This window comes from Lissotriton helveticus, chromosome 1_2 (assembly GCF_964261635.1).
Source record: "Lissotriton helveticus chromosome 1_2, aLisHel1.1, whole genome shotgun sequence".
Classification (NCBI taxonomy): Eukaryota; Metazoa; Chordata; class Amphibia; order Caudata; family Salamandridae; genus Lissotriton; species Lissotriton helveticus.
Window position 1 is genome coordinate 114,318,543 of NC_136058.1, and position 20,610 is coordinate 114,339,152.

Sequence of the window (20,610 nt, forward strand, 5' to 3'; positions counted from 1 at the left end):
CTGCAACGCAGCCCTCTGGCACATACTGGAGGTTCCTGGTGGGCTAGTTGGCCTCCAGGGACCTCCAGTATGCAAGGGGAATTAGTTCTCCCTCTGCAAACGCGCCAGGGGGCTCCGTTGCAGAGAGGTGTTTTGAGGCCCCGCCCCTTTTTACACCTCTCTGCAACGCAGCCCCCTGGCGCATACTGGAGGTTCCTGGTGTGCTAGTTGGCCCCCAGGGACCCCCAGTATGCAAGGGGACTTAATCCCCCAACTTAGAACGCGTTACGGGGCATGTTTGCACAGTGGTGAAGGTAGGGGGCGGGGCTTGAGGTGACATGTGTGCAAACAAGCCCTGGGGCGCGTTTTAGGTTGGGGAATATATTCTTCTTCAATCCAGAGGTCCCCTAGGAGCCAACTAGTCCAATGGTCCCTCTAGAAAGTGCCACGGAGCTGTGTTGCAGAGTGTTGTAAAAAGGGGGTGTGCCCTCTGAACACCTCTCTACAACGCAGCTCCCTGGTGCAAACTGGAGGTACCTGATGGGCTAGTTGGCTCACAGGTGACCTCAGGATTGAAGAGGAATATATTCCCCAACCTGCAACGCACCACAGGGCGTGTTTGCACATGTCTCCTCAGGCCCGCCCCCTTCTTTCACTATTGAGCGAAATATTCCTCTAAAATCTGCCGAAGTACGAATTCCGATTTACCCACCTGTTATCACGAGAGATGTCAGTGCAGCATCTTTGAGCCCAGGACGGACCCTGAAAAGTAAATGTAACCATACTTACAGTAACTTGAATTTCCTTCCATAGGCTAACATTGACATGTTTTACTTGGAAATTCTTCTAAGTGTGGAGTTTTGGAACTTTAAAAAAATCCTCTAAAATCAGCCGAACTACGTATTACCGATGTACTCACCTGTTATCACGAGAGACCTCAGTGCTGCATCTTTGAGCCCAGTACGGACCCTGAAAAGTAAATCTAAGCGTACTTACCAGTAACTTGTATTTCCTTCCATAGGAATCTATTGTGTGGTTTTCACCAGAGAAGTGTCAAAGTGTCTATTTTTGAAACGTACAAATATTCCTCTAAAATCAGCCGAACTACGAATTCCGATTTACTCACCTGTTATCAGGAGAGACCTTAATGCTGCTCCTTTCAGCCCACTACTGATCCTGAAAAGTAATTCTAACCGTACTTACAGTAACTTGAATTTCTTTCTATAGGCTAACATTGACTTGATTCACTTGGAAATTCTTCTAAGTGTGCAGTTTTGGAACTTTAAAAAATTCCTCTAAAATCAGCTGAACTACGAGTTCCGATTTACTCAACTGTTATCAGACGAGACCTCAGTGCTGTATCTTTCAGCCCACTACTGATCCTGAAAAGTAATTCTAACCATACTTCCCAGTAACTTGAATTTCCTTCCATAGGATATCATTGCCTGCTCTATAATATATATATTTATATATTTATTAAAAAAATATATAAAATAAAAAAACCAAATATTACAATTTCAATATTTTTGAAAAAAATTTTTTTCAATTTATATAAAAAATATGTAATGTATTTTAAAAAATACATTATCTAAAAATAAATAGTTAAAAACAATGTAGTAAATCAGTATAAAAAAAATAACAATTAATACATTTAAAAAATATCATTTACAAAACCTTTGAAATTTACTAAAAAAACTATAGGTTTCACACATGTTATAGTTAGCTGGACATTTCACTCATACAAAACCATTGAAATTCCCCCGGTATAGTTAGTTCAGCTAACTATAACTCGTGCGCCCGCAATGCACTGCTGATGAAGTCACATATTACATCACTCATGACATCACTGATGACATCTCAACGCCCTGAAACCTATGGTTTTTTCAATGAATTTCTAAGGTTTTTTAAAGGATAATTCCTAACTATAACACCCCTGAAACCTATGGTTTTTTCAGTGAATAAATATATATATATATATATATATATATATATATATATATATATATATATATATATATATATATATGTTTTCTATTTTTCTGCCCGCCACCATGCAGCAAACAAAGGACGCATCCCCTGTTACGAATTAAGCAATGTCCGTAAACTCTCCACAAACACTTCGTAAATCCACAAGGGTGACGATGCTTATCGGAAATCTGAATAGGATGCCTTTATTGGCGTGCTACCCTAAAGCGTTTTGGCTGACCTGCAGCCTTGTTCACGGATAAAGAAGCGTCATTTTGTTATTATATTTACACAGGTTGCTACCAGATGTGTGATCATGAGTGAAGACAGACTACATGGTTGCTCACAATAATTCGCCATAGCATGGATTTCATATATGTCCATCAAATAAAGTAATTTCCTTTACAGAAAAAAATCATAGCATAGTACATTTTATATTGACCAGAGGTTGAATTGAACACTTAACTTCACTGTAATAAAGTGCACCGCGATGGCTGTATAATTCATATTGCTGAGTGCAAGTCATCTATTAAAACATTATCTTGCTTATCATTATCATATTATTATAAAAATAGGCACTACGCTATTAGCACTAACCTATGCAGCCCTAGAGGGCTTACCCAATTCAAAATATTTGTCAATTGTCATTGCTACGTGTTACAAGATCAAGCCAGAGTGAAGGCATACTACCTAATTGCTGACAATAATTCACCATAGTATGAAATACACATTATATGTACTTCAAATAAAATAATTTCTTTTTCAGGAAAAAAAAGCATTTACATAGTACATCAGACAGATAATTTCACCATACTAAATTGCACCACAGTGGTTGTATAATTCATATTGCTAAGTGCAAATATGAAAACATTATCTCATCCAGCATTATCGTCGGTATTGTGAAAATAGGGATTATGCAATTAGCGCTAACCTATACAGCCCAAGTGGGATTACTGAATGCAGCATATTAATCGAATATGTCATTGCTATGTGTTTCAAAATCAAGCCTAAGTGGGCAGGCGCTACCTTTTCTTTTTGTGCATTATATTAATGTTATTGTAGTCTGACTTCCATGTAGTGACTTTACTAATAAGTGATATTATGTACAGTGCAAATTGTTGAAAGAAATCATAAAATACAATGAAAAACAAAAAAAACAATTTCAGTTGCTTGGGAGGAGTCACAATTAGCTGTTTGCTATAGTAGGGATGTAAAACAGACTTTCATTAGATGGGAAATGTCACAGTATATACTTCACAGGTGCATGTGCAAATCTTCCTCCATATCGAGGCCCCCTGGGATCTTTGCAACCATCTCTATTATGTATCTGGATTTGAGTTGCCTCAGTGTTTCTCTCCATCTCCTCCTCTAAAATTTGCAGCAATTGTGTCCACTACATAATACGTTACACCTGACACTACACTTCCATGTACTTCTTCAAAGTGCTGAGTTACCAGATATGATCTGTCCTAGTTTTTAATGTTTTTTAGGTGCTTGAGGATTCTCATGTAGTGGGAGCATAGTACTCCCCATATACAGCGTAGTTGGCTTTACAGTTAAACTGACCTTTTATGTGCTTCAAATTTTGTGTTAAAGGCGATTTATAATGAGTGAAATTTTTGCCATTTCGGCACGCCTTGCATTTACCACATTTTCTGAAGCCAGTGTTTTGATTGAGCCAAGTTTTTTTTCATGGTTTGCATTCAGGGCTACTCTTAACCAGGTCTTCCCTCCTCACTTTGGCTCTCCTGAAAGTTACTCCCGGTCTTCTTGGTGCCACCTTACCTAATATGAGGTAATTCCTTATTAAATACCAGTACTTTTTAATTCTGGATCATACTGCTCCTTCCGTGCCTATTGTAAGTGATAATAATTCTGAAATGTGGATTGATCTCAGATTGCTGCTTTGTTTCTTATCTCTTAAATCTCTAGATCTTAATTTTGTTTTGCTTTTTCTTCCTCTATGCAGGTGCTTGTGTAGCCCCTGGCCTTAAATCTAATTGCCAGGTCCTCCAATGCTATGTTCTCTTCAGTTAGTTTACTGCAATTATACCGCACCCGTAACATTTCACCAATGGGGATGCTTCTAATTAGACTATGAGGATTAAAGCTGGTTGAGTGTAATAGGGTGTTACCTGAGGTTGGCTTTCAATAGAGTTTTGTTTCCAGTTTGTTATACATATACAGTGAGATCAAGAAAGTTTACTTTGGTTTTACTCATTGTGCATGTTAAATGTAGGTTGAAGTCATTGACTTCAATCTTGTTTAGGAACACCTTAGCACTTTCTTCTGTTCCTTTCCATACAATTAAGATGTCATCAATATACTTACTCCAGTGTATCACATTGTTCCCAGACCTGTTGATATTCGGGTGGAAGGTGGTATGCAACAAGTGTGGGAGGAAGGTCCACTTCGCGACGTGTTGCAGTTCTGCAAACAGGACAAAGAAAGTATGTGATGTTGGGTGTGATTATGTTGATGATCATGATAGCGCAATTGGGGCAGTAACCTTACTACAAACGGAAGACGGTATGCTTGTGATTGGGGAGCACATCAGAATGAGTGTTATCAGGCATGAAGATAACACTCATTCTAAAGGAAAGGTTTGGGTTGTCTCAGGGAACATATGTACTTGATCAACTGAAAACTGGGTCACAACCAAAAGCTGCCAAGGTGTGAGGTGTTCAGGCAAAGTATAAAGGTGGTATTAGATATGTTGGTGGACAATTGGCATTATCCAGGAAGTTGAAGTATCAGAGTGGGTTGCTCCAGTTGTGATGGCAAGCCAAGCCAGTGGTGAGGCCAGGTTTCGCTTGGACCTTAGAGAACTTAACAAGTCTTTTGTTGTGGAACGTTACCCTCTTCCAAATATCATTGACTTGTTAAATTCCCTCAATGGTGGCAAGCATTTTTCCTCACTAGGTCTTACATTGGCTTATCACCAGGTCAAGCGTCATCCTTCTTCCAAGGAACTAACCACTTTTGTCACTCACTTTGGCATCTTCAAATTTCTCAGGATGCCGTTTTGGTTTGGATTTTGTAGCATCGGTTTTTCAAAGGGCCATGGAGAGAATTTTTAAAGATGTCAAAGGGGTGAAGGTCTATCACATACTGTTGTACGGGAATGATCGTGGTGAGTATGACGAGAGGTTGTGTGAGGTGCTGAGGAGGTTGCAGAAGAGTGGACTAACATTAAAATCTAAGTGCAACTTTTTTTATATAGATTCTTTTCATTAAACAGATAATTTGTGCACCTTCACAAGAGTCTGGACACAGGTATTATCAATCTTATACATAGTACAAATAACAGTACATTTCATTCATTCACACGTCCTGTCCTGGTATTTCTTGCTCCTCCCTATGTTGTGGTCTTCCCTGTGTTATACACCCAATTTCAGCCCTATATGTTTCCTAAGCCAACCATATCTTTTAGCACTTTGCTGGGTAAACTCTACTCTGGTCAATCGTTTTTTCTGCCTGTTGACACCAATCTAGATCGTTTCTCCAGTCTTTAATTCTTGGATGGTCCTCTTTTCCCCAGTTTCTAGCAATATTTATTTTTGCCACCGCTGCCGCTAGCATCAGCCATGTTCTGGTATACGTGGGCCATTTGGTTGAGAAGTGCAAGTTTAACATGTCAGGGTTAGAATACTTGGGTCATTTGATCATGAAAATGGAATTCGACCCAAGTGTGCTTTGGTGTGTACCATCAAATACCACATCCCCAAAACAAAGAGAAAGTATGAAACTCCTGGGCATGGCTGAGTTTTATAATAAATGCGTGCCCAGGTTTGCTGAGAGAACCATGTGTTTGAGTGCTTTGCTTGGCATGGATTTTTGTGGTGTAGATCTTGTGGGGAGAGTTTAATGACATGTAGGAAAGCTTGGAGGGTGCATCTGATTTAAGCTCTTATGACAATAGGGATGAGACACTGGTTATGACGGAGGCCAGTCATGACAGGGTGATTCTTTTCATTTCAAGAGGCTTAAGGGTTGCTGAGGTCAACTACTTGGTTGTGGGAAAAGAGCCATATAGTTTTTATTGAGCCTTAAGGAAGCTCATAAAGTTTCTTTGGGAACATACGTTCATGGTCAAAACAGATCACAAGCCTCTTAAAGAAGTTTTCTCTAACAAAGGCATTTACTTAGTTTCACATTGCATCTGTAAATCTGTGGTTTGCCATCAGGAGTTTATTTTTGAGGTGTTGTATGTCCCTTGGGTATGGAACATTCAGGCTGACTGCTTCTCGAGTCTGTGTCACACACGTGAGGAAGATAGTGTGAGGGACAGAGACCATTTTGCAGGGGAAGATTTTGATAATGAAGTGAAGGTGTATCTGGTGACGGAGGGGGTCATCCAGAAGTCAGAATGGAAGAGAGAACTCCAGAATGATGAGGTGCTGCAGAAGGTAGTGAGGCTGATTTTGGGCGGTTGGTGTTCCAAAGGAAGGTGTGACCAGGAGATTTTAGGATATTGGCAAGTGAAAGACGAATTGTGTGTTGTCAACAGTTGATTGTTGAGAATAAGTTGGTTCCACCAGGTGATATCAGGAAGAGATTGGTGGAGCATGCCCATGCTAGCCATATGGGCATTTAAAAAACAGAGGAGCGAGTTAGAGTGAACTACTGGTGGCCAGAAATGGACATTTTAATTGAGAGGGAAGTAAGATACTGTCTGGAGTGTGTAGAGTGATAAGGTACTTAAATGCTGCTGGACTTAGCCATGGTTGTAAGAGGAGAGGCAAATGGGCTTTGGGATGACATAGCCATAGACATTTTAGGACCAATCAGGGTGAAGTCTTGTGATAGGTATGTCATTGTTTGTATAGGCATATATTCTGGGTGGCCAGAGATCAAGATCATAAACTCAGTAGATTCCAGAGAAGTAATAATGTTTCTGGAGGAACTATTTTAGAGGGAGACTTTCCCCTCCTCTGTGCTCACCGATAATGGTGTCCAGTTAACCTCTGAAGTGGTGGAGACTTACTTGAAGGACAGAAGGATCAAGCATGAGAAGGCAACATTGTGCCACCCTGAATCCAGTGGTGTCATAGAGTGCTTTACAAGATGCTTAAGGAAACCCTCAGCAGTCTTTGGTGTGTGGTGTGTAGTGGGAGAATGAACTGAGAAGAAAGGTGCGTGAATATCGCTTAAGACCACACTCTATAAGTGGGGTCCTACCCTTTCAGTTGTTCCTAGTTGTGAGACTATTCCAGGGAGGGTGATTGAAAGCAGGAGGAAAGTAGATGATGAGGATGGTAATGTGGATGGGTGGAGAGAAAGAGAGAGAGCGTGGGAAGAAGGAGCAGAGGAAAAAAAGAAGGGAAGCCATCTAAATTCAGTCAACTGATCAAGCTAGTAAAACTGTTTAAAAATGCACTAAATAAGTGATCACAGGGTATGGAACCTTAACAAGGTAGCTAAATTCTACCCTGTGGAGAAGGATTAAAGAAGTTCATTGGATCCCTTGTGTGAGACGTGTAATAGCTCCTTGCAGGCTCCATGAGGGAATCAAAATGTGAGACCTCAATTGGTTCAGAGGAGGCCTGTGTGTCTAAGAGTCTATGTTTTACAGAAGTCTTATGCGTGCCTTTTATTTGTGTGGTCATATGGTTGTTCTTGGTGAAACAACACAGCATTTGTTGCTTTATGACCATGTCTTTTGCTTGTTTATACTTAGATTATTTTAATTTTCTAATATGATGGGGGTTTGCATTGGTTGAGGGAGGTGGTGTGGTGTTCTGTATCCAGGTGATGATGTGAGATTCTGTAACCTGGCATCATCATCACCTAGAATGTAAGGGGCTCTGGAATGTTGGCGTGATGAAACGATGGGTGGAGACTGGAAAAGGTGGACCTGCCTTTGGCTGTGCATTTGGTTGGGGGCCTATGAAGATTCACCTAAAATAAACTTTTTGTGTGGATTACATGCTGCCTCTACTGTGTATTTCACACATCTCGAACAGTAAACATAAACATGCCTTTTTCATTCCATACATACTAGGTGAACAGTGGAGGCTAGATATAAACAGGCGGGCATTCTTAGGGTCCTAGGAAGGATAACCAGTGTGTCTTGAACTTTATTTACTTGTTCAAGGGGTCATTGCTGAGTAAACATAATAAACCATATCTGTTTATTTATTGTACAACTTTTACAGTTATTTATATTACCACACTGCTTGTTGCCCGTTTTTCACAGTGTTTCTAGGTGTAAGTTTGAACAAAGGGTAGGTAGCGAATTATCATTCCGCACTGGACATTAGGCACAGTCAGTATACTTTTTGTCAAAACATTCCTATGGCTCTCAAGCAGGCAGATCAAACAGCAAGAACCCAGATATTTTCATTCACTCTAAAAACGTAGGTGATGTCTTTAATGTACAAAAACATTGTATTCATCAAAAAAAATAATTTAAAAGAAGAATATTACCCATATGATGAAAGATATAAAAGTATGGTGTAGAGAGATTGCAACAAGCAACAAAGTAACAGAAGGAATGCTTGAACTAATCTCAGCCACTGTCCTTCATAGCAACATTTCACGTCATTATTCTTAGACCACTATTACTCTCTAGACAGAGATCAGCCATATCCAATCAATCTTCTTCCTGCTCTGATAGGAATAGACCAGCCCAAACTGCCATGCTTAGTCTCTTCCAGATGGCATCAAAAGCAACCACAGACCAAGTTTGGCCTACTTTGGCCTCATCACTGAGCTGTAGCCTGAGTCCAATGGCACAGTGAGCATGAGATACATGGCAGTTCTCTGTCTAGAGAGGCACAGTGGGCTATTAAAGAAGGACTGGAATGCTGACCATGCCATTGCCAGTGGATAAGATTAATTTAAGCGCCATTCCATCACTTTGTTTCTTGAGGATCAGAGGCTGCCATGCTTTGTCACTTATCTCTAAAATTAGCATTGAATTCTCAAAAGTGTAGCTCAATGGTAGTTGGGTGTCACTTGACATTCCAATCAATGTTCAGTGATGTTGGTCAATGGCAGTAGGAAATACTGTCCTAAAGACTGATCATGTTACAAGGTCACTGTGACCGACAACTGGTAGCCTTAGGATGCTTTCATAGAAGGTAAAGCCCTGGTCAAACCTGCATACAGGAATCAAAAATATGATTGTCAATGCCAGGCTATTTGGTTCATTGACGCAACATCAGTTTTTTTTTTCTAACTGGATCACTTATTATATTATGCAGGATACACTACTTTTATTACTCTGAAATACACCCTGCAGTCATCTCCCGAAAATCTCAGCCCTTTCTGTGTTTGTGTTTGTCAACACATTTGCTTTATATACTACATAGAAATGCAACCCTAAGGAGAGGATCCATTGCTCTTTCACAATTCATGCTCAGTGAGCAGCAATATTCTCACATCCATATTAAAACCTTGTTGACCAAAATGAAACGGGCAGACTAGAGAGGATTTTCCAAGAGGTGCGTATCCTCATTAAAATATAATTTTTGTGTATCCTCATTAAAATATAATTTTTGTGTATTATCGTGGGTATGCTGGAGAGTTTACCCAGCTTTAGAGACGTTGGATTGGATGTGGAAAAGATGTTGTTGGATTTGTATAGGGTTTATTGGAAGGTTTTGAGATAATATGGTGAATAACTATCCTTCCCATCCATGGTCCAAGTGTTATATAGTGACTACAGGGCATATACCTTTATAAATGTAATATTTTATGAAAATAATTATTTGACAGGAAATCCATATATCCTCCTTTTAATTTTTGCTTCAGTAATTTAGGTGTAAATGTGACATTCATGATACATGGGGAGGAGGCACTGGTGTAGATTTGTATGTAGCTGTATTGATCTATGCTTGCTGGGGCGCATCTGAGTGCTGAACTTTGTTTGAGAGCCCAGTGATACGAGTCTGATCATTTACAGTCAGGTTGGTAACAAAAGCACTTCTGTATGCAGAGGTAATACTCCTTGAAGAGATTTGCTGTTAGTCATTAAAAAGACTCCAGGTTGCCAGTTTTTTGGATGTGCATTTCGAATCCCTCTGGTACTTAACTACAAAAGCCTGGATTTCAATCGAGCTTTGAGAGAATTAAGATTCTCCCTATTTTGCTCAAAGGAAGATACTAATTTCATAGGAAGTGATTGAAAACCTGCCTTTTTCAATTTCCACTCAGGATACTGATAATCGAAATGCAGTATTCTGTTGCATAGAGTGGTCATCATAATTGTTCGTTTTTGCTTTATATTTTTATAACAGAGTCAAAAGGCTTGGCTACCTGGATTGTTATAAATGGGTGTTGATTTGCAGTGTTTGGTGCTGAAAGGACATGTCCTAGTCATAAAAGTCTTTGCGCAGCAAACTGTAATCTTACCACCTGTCCTCAAGCTCTCAAGAGTTTGTAACTAGAAGTAGCCAATTGAATAATCCTTCAGTGTTTATAATGTACACCTTTTTCTTCCTACCACTGTCAAACATTCTCAGAAAAATAGATCTCCCCCTCTGTCTATATATTGAAGTTCTGCAGTAGAGAATTTTCATTAGATTTTCTCCACCTCTGAAGAACAATTAAAGCGAGTATATTAACTCATGTCTATTCAATCTTCAGGGAACTACTGTGCTGGCAAATATGGCATCGGTTCTGTACGATAAGAATGAGTGGAAAACCCCTGACATCTTTAACCCAGAACATTTCCTGGAAAATGGCGAATTTAAGAAGCGTGACGCTTTTCTGCCTTTCTTGATTGGTAAGATGGAAATCATTAGTCTATGTGGTGAGTGGTAAAACATTGTGTACTATTCTGTGTTTTTCATGCATCTGTATGTCTGAGGGGGCTTCTGGAATGATGAGAGAGAATGTTGTAATACAATTTTGGTGTGTTGTCTGGAGTGCAAGCGGGAAGAGATTTGGAGTTAGAGGGAGGATGAAGCCCGTACAGGACATAATTGCTTTTTCTGAAACCTAAACAAAAACTAATCTCCTACCTTAGTAGTTCCAGACTATACTGTCTTCTAACTACAACACATGCCTTCACAATATAATGTAGATACATTATTGTTGCCAAAACATCTATCACGAAGTGTCAAATAATTAATTACAGTGCGATACAAGCGAAGTGAACTGTGTATAAGCAGTCACCAGTAGGACCTAATGTTCCATGTGATAAAATCGTGTCCCAAAACACCTTTTCCAAAAATAACTTTTGCAAAACATAGTTTACATTAACATACTTGTTCTATTTTAATAAATTGCGACCTTTTAAACCTCTTTTTAACTCTTTTGCTGCGAAGCCTTTCCCTGCTAAAAGGCAAAGCCCCTTTTTTGCTATTTGGGGTACTTCATGCCTACGCCTTCATAACTTTTCCACATAAGATATTTACCCAAAATTTGTGTACTTTTTCCAGCAATAATGGGATGCTAAAAGGTACCCAGGGTTTTTGTATATATTTTGATGGAGCTGCATAAGAAAGCATATTTTCTTTCTAAAAATGTAATAAATAAAAGGTTTGGTCTACTAGCAACACCATCTAACCAGCTTTCCAGAGCAAATACAGTTGCATGAAAAAACACTTTTATTTACCACAGTTTTTGCATTTTTTCTGAAAGGTAGTTCATTTTTCTGAATTTTTGTGATTTCAACCTACCTGGAATTTGTGGTGGAAACAGGTGCAAACCCCATGGGTGAGCCTGGAAAGCTCTACATTTCAGAAATTTAGGCAACATTCTGAATTTAGCAAGGGTTAATATATGTAGATGTCTCATGGATTTCTCAAAGATTGAAATATAAAAATAAGGAAAATTGATGAGGAAAAAACACCTATTTGGGACAACATTTTCATCTGTAACTTTTGTCACAATGGCTGATTTACAAAATCAGTACACTGTTACGTCGGACTGACCTTTCTGTTCGTGGTGATATAAAAGGTCTGTAGATTCTCTAAAAACATGCATGTGATACCCAGAGTCAACTGAGCTGTGCCTAAGAGTGATTTTATATTGTGTACCGACTACATAGCAATTTTATGATGAAATGTAAACAATGAAAAATGGGTATGAAGGACACATATGTATTTCTGCACCATACACAAAATATTGAGTTTAGAAACAGTGAATATTTGTGCAGGGCCTTTTGCAGAGCTCCTTCTTTCTTTCACACTGGCTTACATCTGGAAGGTACAAATGTAGAGAAATCCAAATAATAATAACAAATGTTCTAATATTGTGCATTCCTACAACTCACGTGATAGAAACATCACCCCACTTGTGTCGCAGGGCTTAGTGCCGATGACAAAAAACACCCCAAAGCGCAACCTGAAAACATCATATTTCACCCCGGAAAGTCAATGTTTTTGTTTGATTAAAATTTAGGTAGCTGCTGATTTGGGCCCTGACTCATCCGCTACCGAGGGAAACCTACTAATCCCAGACATTTCTGAAAACTAAACACCTGGGGTAGTCCAGGGTGGAGTGACTACTTCGATTATCTCAAAGATTTCTTACAGAGAAAAAAATGAAGCTATACGTAGCAATTCTAATATTACCGGGAAAAAAACACAGAATTCCACTAGTTATATGTAGATTACATAAGTATACATACACAGCTTTCAGGCACTGCTTATGACATCACATATTATGAAACTAATGATCGCTGAAAACTACGGTGATGCAAGTTATATTTGGGTTGTTTACATATAGCTTGTGATTTTCAGTGGGTTTTATGGGTTTAAAACTTTTTTGATTATTAGAAGACCTATATTTATCCCTCTACAAACGTTTTTTGCTGTGAATTACAAAGGTTTTTTAATGCAAGTTAAAATCTTACACGTTACTTACGTATAACTCCACTTTAACCTTTGTTTTTTTAGTGAATACATATATATATACAAACATGTTAATTTAAAAAAAATTGTTTTTAGAACTAATTAACCCTGGGCATGGGACTATGCTACGCTCGCAGAGCGTGCATAGTTTGTGATACTACGCACTACGCGAATTGTACGTAGCACAGTGAAAAAACGCGTAGCGTACCAGGCATTTTTTCGCTTGCTCGCGGTCCTCAACGTCAAGTTGGTGACCGCCAGCGAGCAAAATCAACATCCCGGCGAGACTTTTTCCTTGTTCGTGATCAGCAACATCAAGTTACCGATCTCGAGCGTGGAAAATAAACCTCCAGGCGAGATTATCAATGCGGGGAGGTCGGGTTACTCATTGCGAGTGGTCGCGTATACTCTGGACCGCTCGTGATGAGAAACTACCAGTTCGAGTTGATAAAGCTGCAGCTCGGGTACAAATCAACTCGAGCGGCAGAAAACTACCACTTGCACTGTGCAAGATGCCGTTTGCAATGATTGCACAGTGCGTACAAGCATCCGGCACTGTGCAATCAGTGCGAACAGCATTTTCCCTACCACACTACATCGTTCGCTTAGCTTGCGTAGTGTGAAGTGCACTTCGCGTAGCGACACGTAGCTATGCGTAGCGCTACTACGCAAACTACGCCCAGAGTTAGAACTAATTACAATTAACCAACATTTTGCTTTTTGTCAAAGAATGCTCTATTAAACTTATATAAGATGTTAAGGGATAACAAAGTTATTGTAAAATATGTTTTTTTGTAAATTAGGTTATCACCTGCTACATCCTATGCCTGGACTATTTGACACTTCCATGGTAGTGTCCTTCATGAATAATTAGTTGGTAAAATAACACACGTTTCTTGAGTACCTGACTGTGTCTCCTCTCCTACTCCATGCAAACCCTCTCCTCCTGAACTGTCCAAAAAGCTAATACATTGGGAGGAGGGTCAAGGCTGGATGGGATTACTGAAATCATGAACACTTGTGTGATTGTCACTTAGGTCGCTGGCATATACCTTTGTGTTATTTTTTGTCTATTATGACTGTTCAGCTCACAAAGATTTAATGAACATATGCATTTCATAACAGTAATAGGGAATGGGATTGTGAATAATTATATATGAAAATTAACACTATATGGCAAGCAATGCATCTGGTGATTATAGAAGCAGAATTATTGTTGAATATATAAACACAGTTGAATAAAGCTGCCATCTCCTTAGCCATTACTTTTATCTTTCGCTGAGTTGTATTTTGTCTGCTTATTTTTAGGAAACCGTGTCTGTCTTGGAGAACAGTTGGCAAAAATGGAACTCTTCCTCTACTTCACCACTCTTCTCCAAAGGTTCAGCTTTAAGGCACCCAAGGATGTCCAATTAATTGTTTCTAAATTCACACTTGGACTCACACTATCTCCACTTCCTTACAAGATTTGTGCTATTCCTCGCTACTAAAGGCATTGAAATTAATCTATTCAATCATTTATTTTTTATGATATTGCACCCTGGATTTCAGTGAAGATTCCCGGAGTTCAACTGGATTGCTGTCTTGATAGCAGAGGTATACTCATCAATGTAAAGAGGTTAAAACGTTTGTGAAATTAAAATTGTCCTATCAGAATATTTATAACCAGAACAATGCAAATAGAAAACAATATATGTTAACTGATTAGCCCATTACATTTTAGTATAATAAAATCCAAATAATATGTATTTAGACCAAATGATTTATATGCTTTTGTAACAGCTGAGAACATTGAAAAAAATATATTTTAGAAATATTCCACGTTGTAAATATTTAATACAAATACAAATATCTCTCAATTTTGAAACCATTGCTTCACCCTGCTGATCATAAAATCAATCAAATTACCTTTGAAGTGTTTCTGATCATCTTAATCCTTGCTCGCTTAACTGCGCAATTGTCTGGTACCTCCTCTAACTGGTAAAGAACAGGCATTGTTCTTTTAAAAAGGGCTATCACTTTAAAAAATGTCAGTAGGTGACTTATAGTGCTGTATTGGTGTATGTGTGTATAAATATTAGCGAGCTAAAAAAATAGGCCTTCATTATGATGGCGGTCGGACTTTGGTCCGACCGGCATCGTTTTGGAAATGGGACTGCCCGACTGCCTGTGGGCGGTTCCGCCATATGATGTAGGATGCGACCGCCTTCAAGGCAGTCGCAATCTGTATGTTTTGTATTGGGCGTGTGGTGTGGGCTGCTGCACACGCTGCAGTACATAGGATACACTCTGTACATACCCCTGCTCTATGTGGCAGGCACCATGCGGTGCCTACCACATAGTGCAGGGATAAGTAGGGAGCACCATAGGTGCCCCGGAGGGCCCATGTCAGATGGCCAGAGGAGAAGTGGGGCCCGCTACGGGTCCCCAGTGTGCCTTTCTGCCTGATTTTTCATGGTAGGTTAACCGCCATGAATTGTCAGGCGGTAAGGGACATTGTAATCCCTACGGCGGTGCCTGAGCAGGCACCGCCACAGTTGTAGGGATACAAGTCCCTCCGATGGACCGATTGACTCCTTGAGCCGGTCGGATCCATGGCGGTCCGTATTTCTGACCCCCACCAACAGGGTGATGGTTCTGGTCCCACCGGCATCATAATGAGGCCCAAGATTTGCACACTAGAAAGGGAATAATGTTGTGAACCAGTAGAGTTCACTACCAATACAGACATGCGGCCTCTATTGCCCGTCAGTGTGTTCTACAGATATATGAAATCTGGGCTTCAAAGTAAATATTGTAAACAATGTAATTTAATTAGGTAAGTTATTTTTGTCTAGTTTGAAGACATGATACAATATTTCTTGCAGCGGTTTCTACTATCCTTCATTTTTTTAATATCATTACACACATCTTCTTCAGGTATCCATTATAAAACATATTTATATTCATAGATTTTGAGCAATTGAAAAGCTTCCATCTCATATTAACTCTTATCCAGTTTTTAAGTGACACTAAACTGCCTTACCTTACGCTGCATTTTTCTTGATGGACTGTTCTTGTGTAAAAGTTAGACAATGTTCTCCCCCGCTCTCCCACTCAAAGCACACCCCGAAATAACCTGTGCTCAACCCTCTGGTGGCTTGGCACAGAGCAGTCAGCCATGACTTAGAAGCAATGTGTAAAGTATTAATGCAGCACTTCAAACTATAATAAAGTGAAATCCCAAAACAAGAAAAACCCCAAACTAATTTAGAAAGATAGAGAAAAATGTAATTGATACAATAGCTACAACTATTTAATCAGTAGAACCAGAGTTTAGGATTTTGAAAAGATTTTGTGACAATAGCACCAAAAATCCCGAAGCGGCACTCACGACTATTTGGGCATGCGAGATCAGGAGAAAAGCACAAGTTCAGGTGGACCACATTGGGGGAAGAGTTGGAAAAGAGGGACCAGGTTAGTCCCGCTGAAAAGTTACCTTCTCAGCAGAGGAGTGTCGCTGAGGGTTGCCAATGCAACACAAAGAGCAGGCTGGGTGGTGCAGATGGTTGTTGCTACAGTGCAAAGATCATGTTATCATTGCGAGCAGTCGGGCTGGAGGTTCACGGTGGCGTTCACTGCCAGCGATTGATGCTGCAGCGCAAAGTGTCTGCCAACAGAAATTGCTGGGTTGTGCAAGTAACAAGGATTCAACACTAACAGGCCCGTTTGCAGTCGTAAAGAGCCCTAAAACCTCAGTTCATCCTCTGTGACATCACATTAATGGTCCAGGACCTGAGAGGCATCACTTGGGCATCAGGCGGGTGCTGCGGCTGGACCTGGCTGATGGTGCAGATAAATGGGAGCTTTTTATGTCTCTGTGGCACGGCAATAGTCCAGCAAGTCAGCAGTCCAGCAGAGTGGCAGTCCTTTCAGCAACACAGTATTCCTTCCTGGCACAGTTTCCACCGATGGGTTCTGAAGAGTTGGGGTCTAGGGTCCAACATTGGTGCTTCTAGAAGTTTCCACCCGCAGGTCTCAGGCATTCCCTTCCTTCATGTCGTGGCCCCAGCTTGTCTTAATCAAGGATTTAGTGAGTGTGGGGTACTGTGAGATTGTTTGTTGTAGAGGTAATCCAGGGAACCTTTATTCTATTGGTTATGGAAGGTCAGGAGTCGTACCACCCACAAACTAGTGCCAAGCATAAGTTTAGCACCCCAAGGGACATTCTTCAGAACACAACTGGACCAGTGGAAAAACAGAAGAAGGACTGCACCTGCTTTTTGAAACCTGTGAGGAGACCTAAAGAGCTGGTCCCTTTCCAACTTGTACCCAAGACAAAGAAGTGTACTTCAAGATTAAGTTGGCTAACTTCCTGGGTTAGGTGTGCTAGGAGGATCGCAAGATGCTGTAAAAGGGCTTTTCAATGAAGAGCCCAGCTAGCCAGTTCCAACCTAACAGGCCCTGGACCTTGATGGTGGCCTCTGCTGTAGTGAGTCTTGTCCAACAACAGTTCCTGAGGTCATAGAAATCTTGGCTGAGCCTAACATCCCTGGACATGTTTTGGACTTGAAGACCTGCAAAGGACTGGGACAAACTTGCCAAACTGATCCACACAAAGTGCTGTGCTGCCAGACTGAAGAAGATTCTCTGCTAATCGCAATTAGGAAATTGCTATTTGAATGTATGAACTTCCATGATGAGTTTCATTTAGCAGACCACTGCCTGCTCTTAAAAAACATTTTTATGAACATTCACAAAGGGGAACTTCCCATTTGCAAATGAGTTACCACCTTATTGAAGCAGGTGGTAAAATGCAAATGTTTGCAACAGAATTTCTGTCTCAAAATATTCTTACATAGCGCTGCGATTCGGAATTAGGAAGGGACGACCTAAACACACCCCTTCCAAATACCGAATCAGTATGTATTTGCAATTTCAAATTGCGATTCAGTAACATGTTACCAAATCACAAATTGGAAATCTTACATACCAAAATGCATTTTACCTCTCGCCAACGGCCTGATTCAGCTGTTTGGGAACAGTAAAATGTGTGATACATGTGGCCTTAAGTACAAATGGAGAAATCTTTACTGGACAAAGGTGCAAAAGTAGCCATCTGGTGTGAGTAATTTCCTATGTGTGAAGCTCAAATTCTCTTGTTCTGAGCTCTTCCTGATGTAATGATGTGATACATGTTACTTAGTCCTACCTTCATTCCTCTTAAACAGTGGCTGCTGGTGACATTGGAAAAGTGGTGGGGCGTAGAAGTTCGTGATGAGTGCCCCGTTGGTGAGTGAGTGTAAAAAAGATTGTGCAAATGGTGCATTTTTAAGCAAATTTGAGAAAACAAGAGGGTTAATAAAGCAATTGCAAAAGTGCAGCTATGACATAAACAGGGGCGTAACACAGGCCCCCACAGCCCACGCGGTGCGGGGTCCCCTAGCTCCAAGAGGCCCCATCGGCACCGAACTCTTGCCGGGAGAGCTCCTGATTGAGCCCAGAGGGGGCCCCCCTAAGTACCGTGCAGGGAGGCCCCCTCACTTTTCGTTACGCCAGTGGACATAAAAAAAAGATTTCTTATGATAATAACGTAGATAACTGCTTATTCAGTACAACCACAGAATTTCAAAACAGACATTGAGTAACAATGCTGAGTACCTCCCAATTTTGTTTATTCATTGATATAACTTGACAAATTAAATCTACTGAGGAAATATAAGTTACTGTGATTTGTTGGACTGAATATATGAGACAGCAAGGAATAAACATTAAAAGGCAGTAGGGCACTGTAGTATTGGTGGTATGTAGAATTCAGTGTTGTTTCGCATGTAGAGCCTTTAGTTTAGAATAATTTGTTACATTCCATGTTTCAAATATAAATGTTAGGCCATAGAATGGTATACTCATTCTTGTCCTGTATCTGGAGCTGTTACATTATTGCTGATGGGGTGGTAAATAAAGGGTTACTTTCTCGATAACTACTGTCTTCATCCTTTAATGAAGTTACTACAGTATTTTGGCCAAGATTTGGGATTATCAACTCCTGAACCCACGTATCTGAAGGAGTCCCTTTTACCGGTTTACCTTCAAGGAACTTTATGGAATGCTGCCCTCTGGAAATGAGTTCTACCTCTATGTGGGAGGGGCGTTTTCAAGATTCTTTTTTAAAGTGACCAGAAATGTTTTTGATATATTCCTATGTGACCTGAGGAATGCAACGCCTGGGAAAAGTCTGCTGTGAGTCATTAGAAGCGACCACATCAGGCAGTTACGTTGTTTTTTTTTAGATCCGCCTCCTTGTGCTACCCTTCAAATTCCAGAGCACGCATCTTACTTTTGAAATCCCCATTCTCTACATGCCTCTCACGTTGCTGGACTTGCCATGAGAAGGTTCACGCTATCCTGGCATTCTACTTGTTCTGGTGTTCTTCATTTTGTCAGCACTTTGCATTCTGGAATGAGATCTACGAAACAAAGTGAAGCTTCTACGAGGTCACGCTTCGTAACCCATACAGGCCTCCATTTTGTTTGTTTTATGTACGGAGTTTCTTTGCTCTCCGGGGCATCATTTTTTTCTCTTCTCCCTGTCATAGTTACAAACAGTGCAGTTTTTACTGAATTTTCTGAACACAGCAAGTACTTTTAATTATTAATTTATTTAGTGATATATCTCAATTTAAAAATAAAATACAGTAACTTTAAATTACCATTTTACATTTCTTTCACCACGGAAGGTAGTTCTTCTACAGTCAGCAATCCAAGCAACACCAATGTGGGAATAATTTGAATACCCCTAAATAATTTCTCACCTATCCTGGTGAACCTGTAGTTAAATAGGCAGAATGGAAGGAATATGTTTTTAATTACATTGCCATACTTGTGGATAATGACAACATTCTTTCTCCTGAGAGAAAAAAAGATAGTATTAATTCATGGCTTAGGTCCGGAAGGTCTCAGAGTATATAATCAAATGCAAAAGTCAGAAAGATATGGTGGTGTTGATGTTTTCAAGTGTGCTCTTTTAGATTTGGATAATCAGTTTTCTCCAGTGGTGTGCATCGCGATTACGAGACGCACATTTATTTTCCAAGGAAACAGTTACAAAGTGAGTCCATTGAGGAGTATGTTGCAGTTTTTAAAAATCATGCTACTACATGCAAATTTAGGATCTTGCATGATCAGATGATAAGTGATAAAATTGTTGTTTGCACCAAAAATAAAAGCATCCAAGACAGACTATGGATAGAGGGTGATTCAAGCTTAAAAGACATCATTGCGTTAGTGAAGAAAGCTGAGTTGTCAGAAAGAAGTGCAAAAGCAATTTTTTCAAAAGGTGACATTCTCTCTGTTAACAACATTTCTATTGGAAAAATGGGCAAAAACAGCAACACCAAGAATTCTTTGGATTGTGTCTTCATTAACAAATATTCTAGCAAAGATAGCGAACGATCAGGGGAAGTCTACTGTATTTGCGTGCTATCAATGTGGTAGTATTGCACATGCGTGCCTCGGCGCGCTGGATAGCAGAAATATGAAGCTACGTTTTTTTAAATTGGATTTGGTTATTTTAGAATCACGTTTTGATACTTTAGGATGTAACAGCATGTCATGGTAAGCGCCAAGAAGTTCATATAAGTTTTTGTGTTTTCAAAGAAGCAGGTACTGCTTTTATCATTGATAAGGGGTTGGTGCACTCAAAACTATGGTGTTATCGTGTCACGCTGAATATATATGAACAGTGTGGGTTTAGAAATAATTGGGTACAGTTTGTAAGTGACAATTTTTTGTGAATATGACAGACAAATTTTGAGCGCTTTAGTGATAGGCTAATTGCTAACATCATTTTTATATGTTGTTTAGATATCAGTGAAATGCTTTG

General features: G+C 39.9%; 1 protein-coding gene across 1 annotated transcript in view; it reads left to right on the forward strand.

Moving 5' to 3' along the window:
• Window positions 1-14,664, forward strand: part of LOC144798765 (cytochrome P450 2J2-like) — a 515,175-nt gene extending 500,511 nt beyond the window's left edge. Inside the window, exons 8-9 of the mRNA XM_078669801.1 lie at window positions 10,537-10,675; window positions 14,058-14,664. Coding sequence (XP_078525927.1) covers window positions 10,537-10,675; window positions 14,058-14,239 — 321 coding nt within the window. The 3' untranslated portion in view covers window positions 14,240-14,664. The remainder of the gene's footprint in view (window positions 1-10,536; window positions 10,676-14,057) is intronic.
• Window positions 14,665-20,610: the final 5,946 nt, after the last annotated feature.